Source organism: Carassius gibelio, chromosome B6, assembly GCF_023724105.1.
Source record: "Carassius gibelio isolate Cgi1373 ecotype wild population from Czech Republic chromosome B6, carGib1.2-hapl.c, whole genome shotgun sequence".
NCBI lineage: Eukaryota > Metazoa > Chordata > Actinopteri > Cypriniformes > Cyprinidae > Carassius > Carassius gibelio.
Window position 1 is genome coordinate 17,923,056 of NC_068401.1, and position 18,386 is coordinate 17,941,441.

The 18,386-nt window shown below is 40.7% G+C and overlaps 1 protein-coding gene across 4 annotated transcripts; it reads left to right on the forward strand.

Annotated features, from left to right (window-relative positions):
* The first annotated feature begins 5,686 nt into the window (after positions 1 to 5,686).
* Positions 5,687 to 15,392, forward strand: LOC127959214 (BUB3-interacting and GLEBS motif-containing protein ZNF207). Of its 4 annotated transcripts, none has more exons than XM_052558246.1 (12): positions 5,687 to 5,893; positions 6,318 to 6,444; positions 6,530 to 6,668; positions 6,764 to 6,952; positions 7,052 to 7,127; positions 7,212 to 7,282; positions 8,850 to 8,989; positions 10,466 to 10,558; positions 12,468 to 12,680; positions 12,876 to 13,041; positions 13,716 to 13,906; positions 14,121 to 15,392. In XM_052558246.1, exons 1-11 carry the CDS (start codon positions 5,853 to 5,855, stop codon positions 13,874 to 13,876), a joined length of 1,416 nt encoding a protein of 471 aa, XP_052414206.1. In that variant the 5' UTR covers positions 5,687 to 5,852; the 3' UTR covers positions 13,877 to 13,906; positions 14,121 to 15,392. The 4 variants fall into 4 exon arrangements, with proteins under 4 accessions (XP_052414206.1, XP_052414205.1, XP_052414204.1 ...); XM_052558245.1 differs by having other exon boundaries at positions 13,716 to 13,898; XM_052558244.1 differs by having other exon boundaries at positions 13,716 to 15,392.
* The last annotated feature ends 2,994 nt before the right edge of the window (positions 15,393 to 18,386 follow it).

Below are 18,386 nucleotides of genomic sequence, written 5' to 3' on the forward strand. Positions count from 1 at the left end.
CCCAATGCATCTTTTTCATTATCGACATATTAAAATCACCAACTATTAAGACTTTATCTGCAGCCAGAACTAACTCGGATGTAAAATCACCAAACTCTTTAATAAAGTCTGTATGGTGCCCTGGTGGCCTGTATACAGTAGCCAGTACAAACATAACAGGGGATTTATCATTAACATTGGTTTCTCTGGATAATGTTATATGAAGCACCATTACTTCAAATGAGTTATACTTGAAGCCTGCCCTCTGAGAAATCCTGAAAACGTTGTTATAAATTGAAGCAACTCCTCCCCCTTTGCCTTTTAGACGCGGCTCGTGTTTATAACAATAATCTTGGGGGGTGGACTCATTTACAAATAATGTAATCATCAGGTTTTAGCCAAGTTTCTGTCAAACAGAGCACATCTATATTATGATCAGTTATCATATTATTTACAAAAAGTGTTTTCGTAGAAATGGATCTGATATTCAATAAGCCAATCTTTATCATTTGTTTATCCATATTGCATTTGTTTTTTATTTGTTGAACCTCAATTAAATTGTTAACCTTAACTTGGTTTGGACGTTTTTTGTATTTTCTAGTTCGGGGAACAGACACAGTCTCTATAGTGTGATATCTAGGTGAAAGAGTCTCTATGTGCTGAGAATTAGCTGACCTCTGTGACGGGAGGCAGCTAGCAGACGGTAGGTTTAGCCAGTCTGTCTGCTTCCTGACCTGGGCCCCAGTTAGTCAAGTATAAACACTAAGACTATGTGCCATATTTCTAGACAGAAGAGCAGCACCACCCCAGGAGGGATGAAGACCATCTCTTTTAAACAGGTCAGGTCTGCCCCAAAAGCTCGTCCAATTGTCTATGAAACCTATGTTATTCTGTGGGCACCACTTAGACATCCAGCCATTGAGTGATGACAATCTGCTATGCATCTCGTCACCACGGTAAGCAGGCAGGGGACCAGAGCATATTACAGTGTCTGACATCGTGCTTGCAAGTTCACACACCTCTTTAAAGTTATTTTTAGTGATCTCCGACTGGCGAAGTCGAACATCATTAGCGCCGGCATGAATAACAATCTTACTGTATTTACGCTTAGCATTAGCCAGCACTTTTAAATTTGCCAAGATGTCAGGCGCTCTGGCTCCCGGTAAACATTTGACTATGGTGGCTGGTGTCTCTATATTCACGTTCCGTACAATAGAATCGCCAATAACTAGAGCACTTTCATCAGGTTTCTCAGTGGGTGCATCACTGAGTGGGGGGAACCTGTTTAATGTTTTGATCGGAACAGAAGAGCGGTGTTTTGTACAGGAGTCCCTGAGCTAGACGCATCCAAAGCCATATCTAGAGCCCTAACATTCTTACTGTCCTCAATTAAAGTTTGGATGCGTGTCTCTAATTCTGAAATCTTCTCTGTCAGCCTAACTATTTCCCTGCATTTATCACATGTGAATCCCTCATCAGCGACAGAGATAGATAAACTGTACATGTGGCAAGAGGTGCAAATAACAATTGGATCCAATTGGATCCACATTACGATTTTCACACCAGGTCGTAAACAGTCTCCACTTTAAAGCATATAAGCGTCTCGTAGAAGCTGCTCTAGAATTCAGTATAGTCTCGGTAGTTTCAACAGAAAGACATACTAACTCACTCCGCTCAGAGGCCACGCCCACAGTTTCCACAGATCTGGCCTCGGGTGCCAGATCAGTCCCTGTGCTTGTGATAATAAATCCTGTCTGAGGGGAAACTCCATGGAGAACACGCTTACAGACTGATCAGGACTGCAAACCACGGCTGTGTGCGCCACCGCGGAGCCACCAGCAGCAGCTGTTCCACTCTGTTCAGCCGTATTTAGGATAATACCGCTGGGATCAAATGAATCGGGGAAAAAGCATACAGACTGGTCCTGGGCCAACTGTGAGCTAACGCAGCAAAGCCCAGGGGCGATGGGGCATAGGGAGAACCATAGTGGGCAATGCGTAGTCATGCTCGACGCGAATAAATCCACTCTCGTTTCTCCGAAAATCTGCCATAAGAGATTCACCGTTTGTGAGTGTAATCTCCATTCCCCTTGTTCCAGAGCCTGTCTGGATAGCAAATCCGCTCCGAAGTACAAACGTCCGGGGACATGAACAGCTCGGATCGACAGAAATTTGTTCTGAGACCAAAGAAGAACATGTCTCGCCAGCCTGCACAGGGGGCGAGAGCGTAATCCTTCCTGATGATTCAGGTATGACACAACCGCTGTGTTGTCTGATCTGAGCAGCACATGACGGCCGATCAGCAAATTCGAGAAATACTGGAGAGCCAGAAAAACTGCCAGTAATTCCAACCTGTTTATATGCCAACTGCATTGTGCCGCTGTCCACACTCCGTGGGCTGGTCGCCCTTGACAAAAGCTCCCCAACCGGTCAAAGATGCATCCGTCGTGATGGTCTCTCGGAAAGCACAAATCCCCAGCCGAACCCCGGTTAGGAGAAATTCGGTTGGCATCCATAATTTTAACGACATCACACAACTCTAATTTTAACGTAACTAATTTTAACGAAATCATCCGATGCGGAAGACAACGGGGTGAAATATTTCGTCTTTTCGCCCACCACTGAAAAGGGCGCATATGAAGTAACCCCAGACAAATTACGGGGAATGCCGCTGCCATTAGACCTAAAAGTCTGAGGCACAATCTCGCTGTCACTGTGCGACCCACTTTGAAGCGTCGCACGCATGACGCAATCGACTGAGCGTGCGGGAGAGAAAGCTTTGCTGTCATCGCGCGAGAGTCCAATTCTATTCCCAGAAAGGTTATCCGTTGAGAGGGGATTAAAACACTTCTCTGGAAATTCGTGCAAAAGCCTAGGCTGTTTAAGTGATTCAGCACAAGATCCCAATGAGAGTGTGCTTGAGTCTGCGATTGCACTAACACCAGCCAATCGTCTAAGTAGTTCAAATACGAATGCCCTGGAGCAGCAACGGGGCCAGAGCTGCATCCATGCATTTGAGAAGTACGGGGTCGCAATCCGCTGTCTTTTTTTTTTTTTTTTGGTACCACAAAATAACGGCTGTAAAACCCTGCCTCCATCTGAGAGGGTTGTACGTCTTCTATAGCCCCTTTGCTCAGCAAAGTTGACATCTCCTGTCGCAGCACCGCTATTTCCATCGGTTTACCACCGTGGAAAGAATTCCGCAGGAAGGAGGTGGGCCTCTTAAAAACTGAATGGTGTGTCCGTGACAAATTGTGCGTAACACCCATTGAGAAATGCCGGGCAAGCGTTCCACATGGCCCGAAACAATACTAGAGGTCTCAAAATTTCCACTTTCTGCAACGCTGTCATACACGTTAAAATGTCCGGGCATGAAAAGCCTGCGGCGTTCGTGTACAGAGGAAGTGTATGCATAAGAGCCATTGCGTCCCGTTGTGTATAATCCTGAAACGTGTCCACGGCAGGAATTAGGCCAATGAATTGAACATCGGGCTCTGCCGCTAACGAAAAAGCGGCGGCTGTGCGAGCCGTCATAAACGGGTCATCTGTGTAGGACCCTTGAATCGCCCCTCGAATTCTGAAAGCTGGATTGCGCAGAGTGTCTGAGGGAACGTTTGGCGTTACAGCCCGATCCAATGCTGCTCGAAGCGCTGTTTGCTGCGACACAGTCAATGTTAGAGCGTAGGGACGGCAGTGAGTGTGTTGGATGTGCATTAGCGGTCCAACAGCACTCTCTAGTGGAGGGCACAGTCCATGGCAAACATCAAGGAAAGCGCATGCGTAAAACTCGCTGCGTTTCGTCGTGTATAATCCTGAAGCGTATTCATGGCAGGATTTAATCCAACAAGATAAAAATCGGGCCACTCCGCTTGCGCGAACGTGGCAGCTGTGTGAGCCATCATAAACTGGCCATATTTGCCAGCCTCTTGTGCCGTCCCTCAAACTCTGAAGACTGAATTGTGCAGAGTGTCTGAGGGGGCGCTCAAATGATAGCTCAATCCAATGATGCTCGAGGTGCCTTTGCTGCCAGACAGTCAATGTTAGAGCGTGGGGACTGCAGTGAGAGGGTTGGATGTGCATTAGCAGTCCAACAGCACTCTCTAGTGGAGGGATAGTTATCCACCACGCGGATAGCCACATAAATAGCACACTGATGAAGGGGAGGCGCGTTTCTCCTGTCCGCTCGGAGGGAGAGAACCGCGTATGCCGGCCAGAGCCTACTCTGAGTTCGAAGCCGCGGTTAGACAAACATAGTAGAAAAAGCAAATCTGCTTTGATTAACACCCTCGAGTGGGGAAGAGCGAGCAAGTGGAAAGCTCCAGTGCATCACTGTATTCATAGTCAAGCCACACATATCGCCCCTAACCAACACCTCGTGCAGGGCCTCGGCGACCGCAGAAGCGAATGGTTTTTTACCATAGCTGTAGGCTATCACAGAGAGAACATGTAGAGAGGCTGCTAACGAATCTCTCATGAGTGCCTCCCATAGACAGTAAAAGAAATGGACACAGCGACCCCATTGGAACTCAATTGAGACAAGTGAAGCCCATTTTTAGCGTTTTTTAGCACTTCCATTTCTGACGCGCAGACTCAAACGAAGCTTGACGACGTCAGCAACCTGTCTGACAGATGCAAATCTTCTAAGTGGCTGTGCGTGCAAACTGCCATCGTTAATCTTGCAGAGACGGCAAGCTTGAGCGAGGAGTTCTTTGGCGTGAGTGAGCAGGAGTAAGTATTCTGATCAATTATTTTGTATAGTATTTTAAAATGTAACGCCAGTACGCCATATTAAGTTAATTGCCTGCGAGCTTCTCCTCCTGTCTGTACGGTAATGCGACAGAGAGTCACGTGGTTATGACGCAATCGTTAGCCTATTTTTTACCAAAACTGTTTATACGGGGCCATAATGTAATATAGAAGGTAATGGAGCCCTTTATACATTGTCGTGTATCTTTATAAATAAATAATGGACAAACGGAGTCTTTAAATGCCTCAGATGTAAACTTATTCGCTGTCAAAGTGACGCCAAAATGAATGGGAGTCAATGGGAATGCTAACGCAAGTGAAGTTCTGCTACAAGATGGCAGCCCCCAGCCGACTTCAACTTCCGGTCGACTTCCTTGCCGCCTGGTGCCTCCCTGTGATAAACCCATTATACGGCTCTTACCTTTCGTTGACTCATCGCGTCCGCGAAAGAGGAGTTAAACACTGCTCGTAGAAACCGCTGGAGAATGCGAGATGATTTTTAGGGCAGGTGATTCGCTTCCCTGAAGGAATGAAATCTGAGCGAAATGGCGCGTGGCACCCAGGTATATGATGCGTACGCATGCGTAGGGCGGTGCCAAGCGCTATTTGCCCAATAGGATTGGCGGGATGGTATAGGGCTTCAGACATTCGTCACACCGAAGGTGTTCCCATAGCAGGTGACGTCACCGCAGCATCGAAGTGACCTATGAAAGGGAAATAGGCTTAAGGGGCAGTCTAGACTTTCAACTTGTTAAATCTTTTCTGACGCCGCTGCGAATATGGGCGGGAGCAGGTAAGGATATAACATTTTAGCCGTAGCTCAGCTTCCTATTTTATAGAATACATCTTTAAAATATTATAAAAGTATTTAACGGCTCTGGGTGGGTTGTGCAAGTTTCCAAATGGGAGGGGTTATGTCTCAACGTCATCAAGAGCGCGCGAGCGCACCGACGATGTTGCGTGTTTGCGTCATATCCCGCTGCATTTTGGGTGGAGAGACATTAGCCGAGGAGTCGCGCCATTTTTCTTGTGTGTGTCCCGAAGTAAAATAAAAAAAACTGCGTTTGCTGACTGTTTGAATTCCTCTTCCCCTGTTGGTTTAGAAGACAATAACGAGTTATTATTAAAATGGGACGAAAGAAGAAGAAGCAATTGAAGCCCTGGTGCTGGTATCCTTTTCATTTAACAATGCGGCCTGTTCAGTGCCATTACAGGAGAGTGATCGTGAATTTGAGCTCATGCTGTCAGTTTGACACCGCAGTCATATTTATTACATATCAGAAGAAAAACAGAAGCCTGTATATTCCATATTGGTGCAATTTCTTTTCTTAATGATATTCAGTGAATCTTCTTTATTAGGATTAAGGGCGTGTTTTTGACACAATAGCTGTGTCTCATTGTCGCAGTTGACCGCATATCGTGCATCATATGCGCTTTCTGGGTTGTAATCTTCTATAACCTTCTATAATCTCATTATCAGCTCATTTACTTGTTCTTTACACAATGCAGTTCGATCTCAAGCTCTATACATATTTCGTTCTCTTCATCACGTTCTTTCCTCTCCCTCAGTGTGATCCTTAATCAGACTTTAAGGTATTGCAACAGAGATTTCGATGATGAAAAGATTCTCATTCAGCACCAAAAAGCCAAACATTTCAAATGTCATATATGTCACAAGAAGCTGTACACCGGACCTGGATTAGCCATACACTGCATGCAGGTACGGACAGTGGTGATGTGTTTACTGGTACATTTGCTTTGACGTTTGCTATAGGTTGTTGAGCTATTTAATCTGTATTTTAAAGGTGCACAAAGAAACAATAGACTCAGTTCCTAATGCTATACCGGGAAGAACAGACATAGAACTGGAAATCTATGGCATGGAGGGTATTCCAGAAAAAGACGTGCAAGATCGGAGAAGAGTAATTGAACAAAAGTCACAAGGTATGGTCTTGTAGTGCTTATGCTAAACTAATTTGTGTAGAAAATATTCATAGAATAATTTGTGACAGAAATATAAACTTTTGTTATCTGAGCAGAGAGTCAGAAAAAGAAGCAGAACCAGGATGATTCTGACGAGGACGACGACGATGATGATGATGAAGCTGGACCTTCATCATTTCAGCAGCCTGCTGCTCAGCCTCAGGCTGCTTACATGCCCCCAATGACCCAGGGGGGTATGCATCCTGGTCCTCAGGCCCACGGCATGCCACCCACTGGTTATGGAGGTGTGTATGCCATTAGATTAAACAGCCTAAGTAGTTTAAATACATCTCAAATAAAAATGTGCCCCATTAATACTTAATTTTTTATATCTCTTACTAAAGGCATGCCACCTATGTTGACTGGCATCCCACCAATGATTCCTGGGATGCCGCCAGTAATGCCAGGAATGCCACCTGGGTAGGTCTTAATTTTCAGTCACTGAAGTTATAATCTGATATATTATATGGTTCAGTGACTTATATTTGGTCCTGTTTTGCATAGAATGATGCCTATGAGAGGAATGATGCCTCCAGGTCCAGCAATGCCTCCGATGATGCCAGGCATGCCACCAGGTCAGTGTTGCTAATAATTATTGGTGACCCATTGCTTAAAGCCCGGTTCATATTAATAATTAACAGTCATTATGTTGATCATCCAAACCAAACTTAAAGTTTTTATGTTGTTAATAGGGTATTTAAACTAGGCCTGTAGCTATTGAACATTTTAGTAATCGAGTATTCTACCAAAAGTGTAATCGAGTAATCAGATAAAATGTGTTTTTGCTTAATTAAAGTGCAATATTAATTATGCAAGAGAAAATAAGACTCCTGGGTCTCTTAAAATGAATAACTAAGTTTCCTTTTTTAGAAAAACTAATATATATATTTTTTTTTAATGCATAGAATGCAATGCATACATCAAAAATATGTTTCTCTGTCTGTAATTAAGTGCATTTAAGTGCCATTCAGTTGGGGTTTTAAATAAAGCATTTTCTGAGATGCACATTAAACATATAAAACATTAATTTAATTTATCTTTTAATTATTTAAATTTAAGCGAGCGTTACTTTTTGGTAAACAAAGGGGATTTACTATTAGAAATAACAGCCTACTATAGACCCGGCCAGCTTTATTCACTGAAATATTTATTTGTCATAAAATTATTACTTCATAATTGTATTAGAGTCAGATAATAGAGTTGTGCATTATTTTGAGTGATGACTGCTATTATAAGAGTGACTTGATGGAGCGCAGGAGATGCAGATAACGTGATATTGACCCTTAAGAAACTTTCATTAATGCTGTCACGTATCGATACATATCGCCTTTTAATCTAACACATGAACGCGCAATTATCTCAGATAACTCAATCCAGCGATACTAATCATACACAACAGGTGTGTTCGAAGAACCCAATTAGCCGGATCATGATTAGCACGATGATATCACCTTGGATGTGTCATTTGATCTCGGATATAATAAGCGACGTACGAAGAACGGGCCCCAGTTCTGGAGATGTTGTTCATGTGTTGACGTCCTTATTTAGTGAGACAGCAGATGCTGAAATTACTGCGAGCGGAAATCATAGGGCCCTAGTTGTGGTATGCCAGCTCTATTTTGCAATGAACACATGCCAAGACGCTCTCTTTACGTTTGCCCGCGCCCTCAAATCAAAACACTGCTGACTCCTTGGAGTATACGATTTCGGACGCAGTGCTTATCTCTTTCCGCTTTGTGGGTGACATAAACGCGTTGTGTCACATTTAAAAAAAAATTAAGAGGCTACGATGCAGAGGAATTTGCCTTGATCATTTTTTGTAATCGAGTTACTCTAGGAATAGTTACAGCCCTAATTTAAACTCCTTGTGCTGTTCAGGTCTTATTCTCAGGTAAATTAAACTGCTTTGTTTGATTAACAGTTTTGGTCAGTTGTTTTCAGCCCTGCAAAACTATTGTGGCCAAGTATACATGTTTTATGTTTCAAGTGGACATTTTTGTTTGTCAAAATTTTGGTGCATGAGTAGTTGTTTGTGTAAGAATAGTGATATTGTTATTGATTAAAGCCATTTTTTACATTAGCTTGAGAAGAAGAAAATGCTAGTCAGTAGGTTGTGGTAGTTGATCATTTTCTTGTTTTTAGGAATGCCACCTCTTGTTGCTAGGCCTGGCATGCCTCCTATGGCGCCTGCAGCTGTCACTGCTCCTGGAATGACCAGCAGACCAGCTGTACCCGCCACACAGTCCGCTGCATCCAAACCTCTCTTTCCCAGCGCTGTGCAGGTACTGAATATAGAACCAGACTTATTTGCTGGTTGAGTATGTGTAGCCACTGTTTGTGAATAAATAAAGGATCATGAAAAGAGATATTGGATTTACAGAAACAATCTAAAGTTAGTAGTCATTATATTAGACAAGTTTTTTTTTTGTTTTTTTATACAGTGCTAGTAAAGGACAATAGCTAGTGTCACAGTAAAATAAGAATTTGTATGTTTAAAGGTCCCATATTGTTGAAATTGAAATTTCCTAGCTTTTTTCACAATAACGGGTCTAAGAGCTATTTAACTACCATATAAATTTCAAAACAGTCAGTCCACAGTAAAATGCACACAGCCTACTTAAAGTAGACACGAACCATTGTGACTGCCGTAAAAAGGTCACGTCAGAACTACAGAGTCACCTCCTTCAATCACCACCACAGGCAGCACTGCCCACTGTCCAACTCTCCTTTTGTCAAACCCCCAGACAACATAACGTCCATGCCGTTGCTGAGCATTTGAGCAACAACAGCACTGAAACATGTCAAAAACTTTAACCATGAAACCAGATCTCTATATCATCAGTTTGTTGTTTTACACGCAAAGACATTTTTTCATATACAGCATCATGAGATGCTAGAAACATACGGCTGTAAATCTGTAGTCTCGTCCATAAAAACAAAAGACAATATTTTATTGAACCTTTTCAATAAGTGTGTGTTGCAAACACAAGCATTTTTGACAAACGTTTCTGTCCAGTCCATTCGTTTTATCGTGTTTAACCATAGCTGTCATCGGTTTGTTTGTCTGGCAGTGGCAGCAGATATGCGATCATATTTCTAATTTTAGGCTGTATTACGTTGATTCTGGAACCCAACAAGATGATATTTTAAGCTCCTTACGTGGTCGAATCTGTGCTGGTTTGAGTGGGCCACCTCCTGTTTCCCCTTTGTTTTGCTGCCTTCAGCTAGCGCTGTGACATTGGCTGACCCTAGTTACGTGTGGTTGGCCTGGCCGTGCGTCACTCAGAAAACAGGCCAATCAGAAAAGAGGCTCATGAATATTAATTAAACAGGCTAAAATTGACCTGTTCTTAGCAGACCTCCTAAGAAAGGTGCTGTAAAAATGAGATTTTTGGTAATTAGACCACAAATATATATTCTTAAGGACATGAAAACCTAAAATAATACTCCAGAAAAGTGTACAGTATGGGACCTTTAAGGTTATAACAATTTGCAGTTGGAGAAGTACCCTTACAGAGATAAGTTATACATTATCTTCCACTAAAATTGAGTTCAATTTGAGGGTGCTGCCCTAGTGACAAGCTGTTCTACACCCAAAGGTGCAGTTTTTGTGAGAATGTATGGTATAGGGTCTGTATCTTCTCTTTCTGTAAAAACAGATCTTGCCACTAAAGGGACTAACTGAATAAATTGAAGGTTCAGTTTTCTCATGGAGTTAAAGGAAACTCTTACTGTTATCCTTTCTCTCTGTGCTTCAGATGGGGACTGGTGTTGCGACCCTCAGCGCAGCCCCTGCAAGTGCAGAAACACAGTCTGCCTCCTCTAAGCCTAAGTTCCCTAGCTCTGCCCAAGTACGCACTAGTTTGTGTGCTTCTCTTTACATTAGCACATGCAGACATGCTTGTCTCTGTCATTTAGTAGATATGAAGATGCATCTAAAGCTATGTTGATATATTTAGTCAGATATTTAGTTTGGTGTTTTTGTTTATTTCTTCATGCATGCATGCATATGCTTTCTGCATGGGGCATGTTAAATATACACTACTTATAATTGTCTTATTAAAAAAAAAATAGTGGCAGAGTTTTTATACTACCTATATTACCCTCTTTGGCATCATAACCAGAAGCTCAAAATTACCGTATTTTGGAAGAGTACAGTTATTATAATAGTTATTTTTCTACCAACATCTTTCTGACACAACCTGCAGGTTACCACAATAGATAAATAAGTATGCGTACCTTAGTGGAAAGATCCAAACTCCACCTCTGAGACACAGTCATTGGAAGCCTGTGTGTTGCCAGATGTTGAGGGTGGGGGTCCTTTTGCTGTACCAATTTGATGCCCTCATGGACTGCAACATAGTATTCATTAGGGCTGCACGATTAAACAAATGTGTATCTGCTAGGGCTGCACGATATTGGGAAAAAATTACATTGCGATATATATTGCGATTTGATATGAAATCAAATCAATTTTTTTATTACAAACAAAAATGGGGTGAGCACACTTACATTCTCATTTTAAATGATTTAAACATCGACACCATCATGTCAATTGATTAATATGCGTGAGTGAGAGCGAGCAAGACAGCTCTCGTGTTGTTTGAAGACGTTGAGCGTGCGGCTGGGGCTTGCTCGCTCGCTCTCTCGCACTCTCTCTCTCTCTCTCTCTCTCTCTCGCGAGCGCTTTCTCTCGTGCCCCCTCTCTCGTTCTCTCTCTCTCTGCCCTGTCAATCTGACAGGACTTAAAAACACATGCAAATGATAAACTTTCACTCTATGATAGTTAAGTTGTGCATACAGTTAATGAATAACGGATCAACTATGACAGCCCTAGTATCTGCATATATTGTAAGTAAAACTGGTTTAGTTAGTAGAATTCTGATGGAGCAGCATTCACTAACAAGCTACGCAAAATCACATTTGTAATTGCAGGTGATTTAATCACGTGATTATGAAATCAAATAAATAGTTCTGTGATAATGAAAGCTGTTTGCATAGCTTGTCAATGAACTATGGCTCTGTGTAGTAAATGCTCCAAACTCAATTCATTGCGTCAGTTGACTTTCAAATAAATCCTTCTGTGAGATGATGTTGCTTCTAACACAAACTAAGGCACGCAAAATATGTAATAGTTTTCTAAGCAGTCATAAAGTCTATGTTGATTAGCATTGCATTATTATATACTTTTGATAAAAATTGGTGTAGTAGCATGTTTATTAGTCACTTTGAATTAATGAAAGCAGTTAAATCTTCTGTTTATTCAGCAACTGCTATAGGCATTTCCTGGGTTTTTTCTGTGACGTGTATTTAAAGTTTCAGGGCAAGAGTGTGCCCTCTGGCCTTCGGATGGAGATTGTTCTTCACTGAAAGCTATGCACGAAAACAGCTTCTGCCGAATCGCGATTTATCACCTTTGCAATTTAATTTTGATTAATAGTGCAGCCCTAGTGCTCATTGACTTAAAAGCAGGGCACCCTCCCACATTCTTAACACACCCTGAGGTGTGCACAATCAATAAGTATAAGAAGCCTTATGAATGCAAGCACCATCATTTGAAGTGTCAAACATTTCTGAAATTATTGTATGTTATGGGATGTTTTTCAGTATTTATCTTGCATTGTACATCGTTCAAATACTATAATTATCGTACATCTGGCAACACTGTTTGGACTTTAGAGGTTACATAGATTGTTATGTGATTGGGGAGGACCTTTGCGTTAATTGTGAAATGTTTTGAAAATGTGGCTTTCATTTCAGGCGCAGCAGACTGTATCAGGACCGTCATCAACCACCTCTGATTCTCCTAAGGTGACATTCCCAGCCTACACCCAGCCTTCCTCCACTCCCTCTGTTGCTGCCTCCTCCAGCACTGTGGCCAAGCCCCCTGCCACAGTCACAAGTAAGCCAGCCACCCTCACCACCTTGAGTGCTACCAGTAAGTTGATGCACCCTGATGAGGATATCTCACTGGTGAGTGTTTGAGTTTTGCTCTAACTACTTTATTTGACAGTAAGTAATTGTGAATGCATTAACTGGTATTATGAAATATTGCTGAAGCACAATTGAAAGCGTCATCTGATGTTATGAGAATACATGCTGTCCAAAGTATGTTCTTGTTACTGCATCGTGTCTGATTTCATTGTCATTGTCTTGGCCCCGATTCAGGAAGAGAGACGGGCTCAGCTGCCTAGGTACCAGAGGCTAATCCCTCGGCCTGGGCAGACTGCAGCAGCTGCTGCCTCGGCTCCCCCTGGTGGAGCAGTGGGAGGAATGATACCTGCCCAGCAGGTTATACCTCCTCAGCAGCCTGGAATGAGGCATCCCATACATGGTAAGATTATGTCTGTAGATATTATAATTTCAGTTTATGGGTTAAATTTGTTAAATTTAATTTTTTTTACTTATTATTGGTATTTTAAATATGCATTTTGAAAAAAAAAATTATCAAGAGTTTATATATTGATCTCAGTAATGCACAACAAAATAAAATGCTTGATTTTCCATAAAACAGACTTTCTATATTTATAAATGAATTTCAAATAAAATTTTAAACCCACCATTTAAAAGCACCTCTTTATTTGCTTTATGCCATTTTTTTTACCATCACACTTATGTTGGTGAACTCATTAAAGGGAAGGATATTTACAAATCAACTATAAACAGTTCGCAGTTGGAAAGTGAAGCATTCAGCTAATCAAAAATTGTATGACATTTTTAATTAAAGCAATAAGCACACAGAAGCTGTGGCTTACATTGATTTTAGAACATTGTTGTACTCTTCTGTGGAATGCAGGGGCTTTGTTATGCAGATGTAATCAGAGGTGTTTACAAGTATTTGACCGTAATTTTCCAGTCATAATCAAGGACCGGAACGGTCTGTTTTATAGATCATCTCTCAATGCAATAATCACTTGTTGACATTAAAAATAATGGAATTTTAAATCATCGAGTATGGTAGGCCTAACTGGTTAGGTGTTTAGTCACTATATGTATTTTTGCTTTCAGGTCAGTATGGGGGTCCTCCACAGGGCATGCCTGCTTATATGGGTGGTGGCATGCCTCCTTATGGACAGAGTGCCCCAATGGTGCCCCCTTACCAAGCTGGCCCACCTGGGCCTCCCATGGGCATAAGGCCACCTGTAATGTCTCCAGGCAGCCGATACTGAAACAGCGCTGTCGTCCCACTAGGTTTGGAGGTTAAACCTTTTCTCATCTTGTGCTTTTAATGTAGCCAAACCAATGAGCTCTAAACCCACTGCTGAAGAAAAACTGCATACTGGACATTTGAGATATGTAATATCACACAAGAGTTTTGGATTCTGCCCTTAAATAAAGACAAAGAAGATAACCGCAGTATCAATGTTACAGTTGATACATGTATTGCTTTTCTTTCTATTGTTTTTCATTCAGGTTGTACAAGTACAGTATATTAGACAAAGGTTCATAATATATTGAAGCCGCTGGCCTAACAGTATCTCCATACTCAAGGCAAGTTCCCAGTAAGATTTCTGCTTTTATCTTAGTAGTGAAGCCCTCACAGCACCATACTGTGCTGTTGGACTTTACGTCCCCAACATCAGCTTGGTGAGGGCTTCAGATTACTGTTGTCATGTTGTTGTTTGTTTTTTTTTTGTTTTTTTTTTACTGTTTGCATCCATTTATTCAGGGTTTAAATAGCACAAGGGTAAATGTGTCTCTGTATTTTTTTTTTTTCTTCGCTATATGTATTGTAATAAAACATACTTAATTTGATTTTTTTTTTTTTTCTTGATTTTGTTTTTGTGTGAGTGTGTTTCCTGAACAGTGGAGTCTTCAGGCAGGTTGGTTTTTTTGATAAAGCCATAATGACGTTACAGATACACTCGCTCTGGCAATAACAAGTTTGTTCTGGAATGTTCATAAAGGTATTCAGTGTTAACACCATTAAAAGTCATTTATAGTAAATGAAAAAAAAAAGTAAACCTGTAATCACTCCTTAATATTTTTAACTGGTAAATTACAAATTTTTGCTTGATAACCTAGTTGCATGAATGATCTGTCCAGAAGTTGGATTTAAAATGCACCACACATTTGTCTGTGATATGCTTGATTGATGTTTCTCAGTCACCAGTATTAAATTGGTACAATGGCTTGGAAGCATTTCCTGGTCTGCAGGTAAGAGCCACTGTGAGTTACATTGTAAAGGATCTGATCTTATTGCATGTTTTTGTATTTCATGTTCTTTTCTTTTTCTCATGGAATTAATTTACCAGAAACAGTTTTAGCATTTGGGGAAAAGCAGGAAGAATGAACTCTAAAGATATTTAACCAGCTAAGTGTTTGCCAGAAAGTCACGCCACTTAACATCTGTGTACACATCTGTCAAGACTTAATGCCCTTTAATCAGGGGTTTGCTGTCTTACAGAGTTTAGTTTTAACCATATTTCAACACACCATAACCATGTGATGTAACATTGGTATTAACGATTGTCAAAATTACAGATGTGCTACTTGATTTCCCACCATAGGTTTTCATCTTTCCTTCCCAATTTGGTGTTATTTGGAAGAAAACAAGTTCTATATTTATTGCTAAGTCAGAGCATAAATTCAGTGCTGAAAAGTACTGTGAGGATTTATTGCAGAAAAGTTTTTTTTTGTTTGTACTGTGATGTTACAAATGTGAAATAAACCTCGGTATTCTAATTTGACTGTTTCATTGCTTGGATATTAATATCCAATATACAGTACTAGTTTAAGTTCGAGTTTTCTACACATTCCAGAAGTTATAAAGAGCAAGATGTCTGCCAAGCTTTTTTTTTTTCTTATGAGACCACAATTTCGCTTCTAATCCCAAGCCTTCATGGACAATATCTTTTTCATTTAGTGATGCCATTTCTAGTTTTGGATTCAAAGTGCAAAATGTTAAATTAGCTGTGTTAATCTTGTCATCAAAATCTGTTTAACCAAAGCTATTACTACTTCTGGATCATTTAGAATACCCAAATTGATAAGTTTCGCACACTTTTATTTTATAATGCAGCTTGAGGTGCTGATTGAGATGCATTTCCATTTCCAGTCTTGATTTAAGCTTTTATAAAATAGGCACTGTTTGGAGATGGGATTTTAAAAATAACTTAACACCGATGATTTCCAGACCACTAGAAATGTCTATAAAAATCTAGTGCTTCTGCAGCCCTAAAAGTATGTTAAATATTTAAAAAGGAAAAAAAACCTATCCGATTGACCTGTTATAAACATTCATGAGAACACACTTACAAGAAACCACATTTTACACTCAAAACATTCTCTGTGGTTTCCCTTACCTCTTGCACTTCAAAACACCACCCCTTACAAAGGTGAAGTTGAAAACATTTTGAAACATTAAAATCTTCTCAACAGGGATTCCGAATGGTATTTATTTTCAATTTCCCACACTCATGAATTTAAAAATGATCAACAGCAGACTCGTTAGAACTTGGTTCCTGTCCATTTTCCAGTTTGTGGCCAAAAGTGAAGAGAATAGCTGTTGTGATCAAAAACAAAGGAAACTAAATAACTGATTACATTGTAGTCAATGTATGCTTTATTTTCTGTGAGCTTTTTGTTGTTATTATTAATAATAATGTTATCATTACATGATATACTGGAGTTTGTCTTCCTTGCCAAAATATATATTTTTCTTTGTTTTAATCACTTAAACCAAATTGAGTGCATTTTTCTTACCATACTCTTTTGTTTTGTGGTCTTTTGGTATCATATATATATATATATATATATATGTTCAATGTTCAAAAAACACATTTTTCAAATAATGTACATTATTGTAGACTATGCCCTAACTCTCTCAAACAAGTCATTTTCTACAAAGTCCCTCCTTCCGACAAGTGCAGTCTGCCTTGATTGGCCAACTGACCCAGTGCATTGTGATTGGCCGAATACCGCAAGCAAAATGTAACACCACTTTCCATAATCGCGAGTTTAATCTTTTCAAAATAAATGAAAAAGGAAAAATTATATATATATATATATATAATTTTTCCTTTTTCTCTGTGGAAATATTTGAGTAATGTCGCCCAAATATTCACACAAAGAAGGTGTGGTTTCAGTAACCGCAGTTAGTGTTGAAGCAGCCATGTCAGGGAGATGCTGTGTGTATTTAGGCAACGCTTTATTTGGCCTGCCGAAAGTAGATGAATTTAGGAACCTTTAAGATGACTTACAACAGAACAGCAATGCATTTTATGGACGACATTTGTGAACCTAGGAGAGGAGGTAATTCTGTTCCCATTGTGGGCTTGAACTGATGGTAAAACTAAGGACATTATTAACTTTTTCATTTATTTTGAAAAGATTAAACTCGCGATTATGGAAAGTGGTGTTACATTTTGCTTGCGGTATTCGGCCAATCACAATGCACTGGGTCAGTTGGCCAATCAAGGCAGACTGCACTTGTCGGAAGGAGGGACTTTGTAGAAAATGACTTGTTTGAGAGAGTTAGGGCATAGTCTACAATAATGTACATTATTTGAAAAATGTGTTTTTTGAACATTGAAGCATGTTGACATTGTTACACCAAAAACAAAATAATTATCTTTAAAAAAAAAGTGTCATATGACCCCTTTAAATGACCATCCCAACAGTATAAATTCTGGGTATTTCTTGTTCTTTGCAATAATGGGGAAGACTGTTGACTTGCCAATGGTCCAGAAGACCATCTAAATCATTGACACCCTCCACAAAGAGGGTAAGTCACAGAAGGTCATTACCGAAATGGGTGGCTGTTTATAGAGTGCTGTATCAAAACATATTAAATGCAAAGTTGACTGGAAGGAAGAAATTGGGTAGGAAAAGGTGCACAAGCAACATGGATGATTGCAAGCATTAGAATACTGTCAAGCAAAGCCAATTTAAAACACCTGGGAGAGCTTCAAAAGGACTGGACTGAAGCTGGAATCAGTGCATCAAGAGTCACCACACACAGACGTCACTTCCACTTCTGAAACAGAAACAAAGTCAGAAGCATCTTAACTGGCCTGAGGAAAAAAAGAACTGGACTGTTACACAGTGGTCCAAAGTCCTCTTTTCAGATAAAAGTAAATTTTGCATTTCATATGGAAATCAAGGTCTGGAGGAAGACGTGAGAAGCACAGAATCCAAGCTGCTTCAAATCCAGTGTGAAGTTTCTGAAGTCAGTAATGTTTTGGTCCAATGTTGGTCTATTGTGTTTTACCAAGTCCAAAGTCAATGCAGCCATCTACCAGCAGATTCTGGAGCACTTTATGGAGATGTTAATTTTATTTTCCAGCAGGACTTTAGCACCTGTCCACTTCCAAGTAGTTTACTGACCAAGATATTACTGTTCTTGATTGGCCAGCCGACACTCCTGACCTGAACCCTGTATGGAATCTATGGGATATTTTCAAGAGAAAGATGAGAAACGGTTGACCCAACAATACAGATGAGCTGAAAGCTCAGCAGCAGGCTGATCACTTTCATGCCACACCTCACTGATGCTGGAATTTTTGCTAAAGGAGCCCGACCAATTATTGAGTGCATAAAATGCACATGGGTGGTGTTAGCGCAGTGGATAAGACAAATGCCTTTGGTATAAGAGTCCAGGGTTCAAATCCACTGTGAGACACCAATGTGTCCCCGAGCAAGACACTTAACCCCTAGCTGCTCCAGAGGCTTGCGACC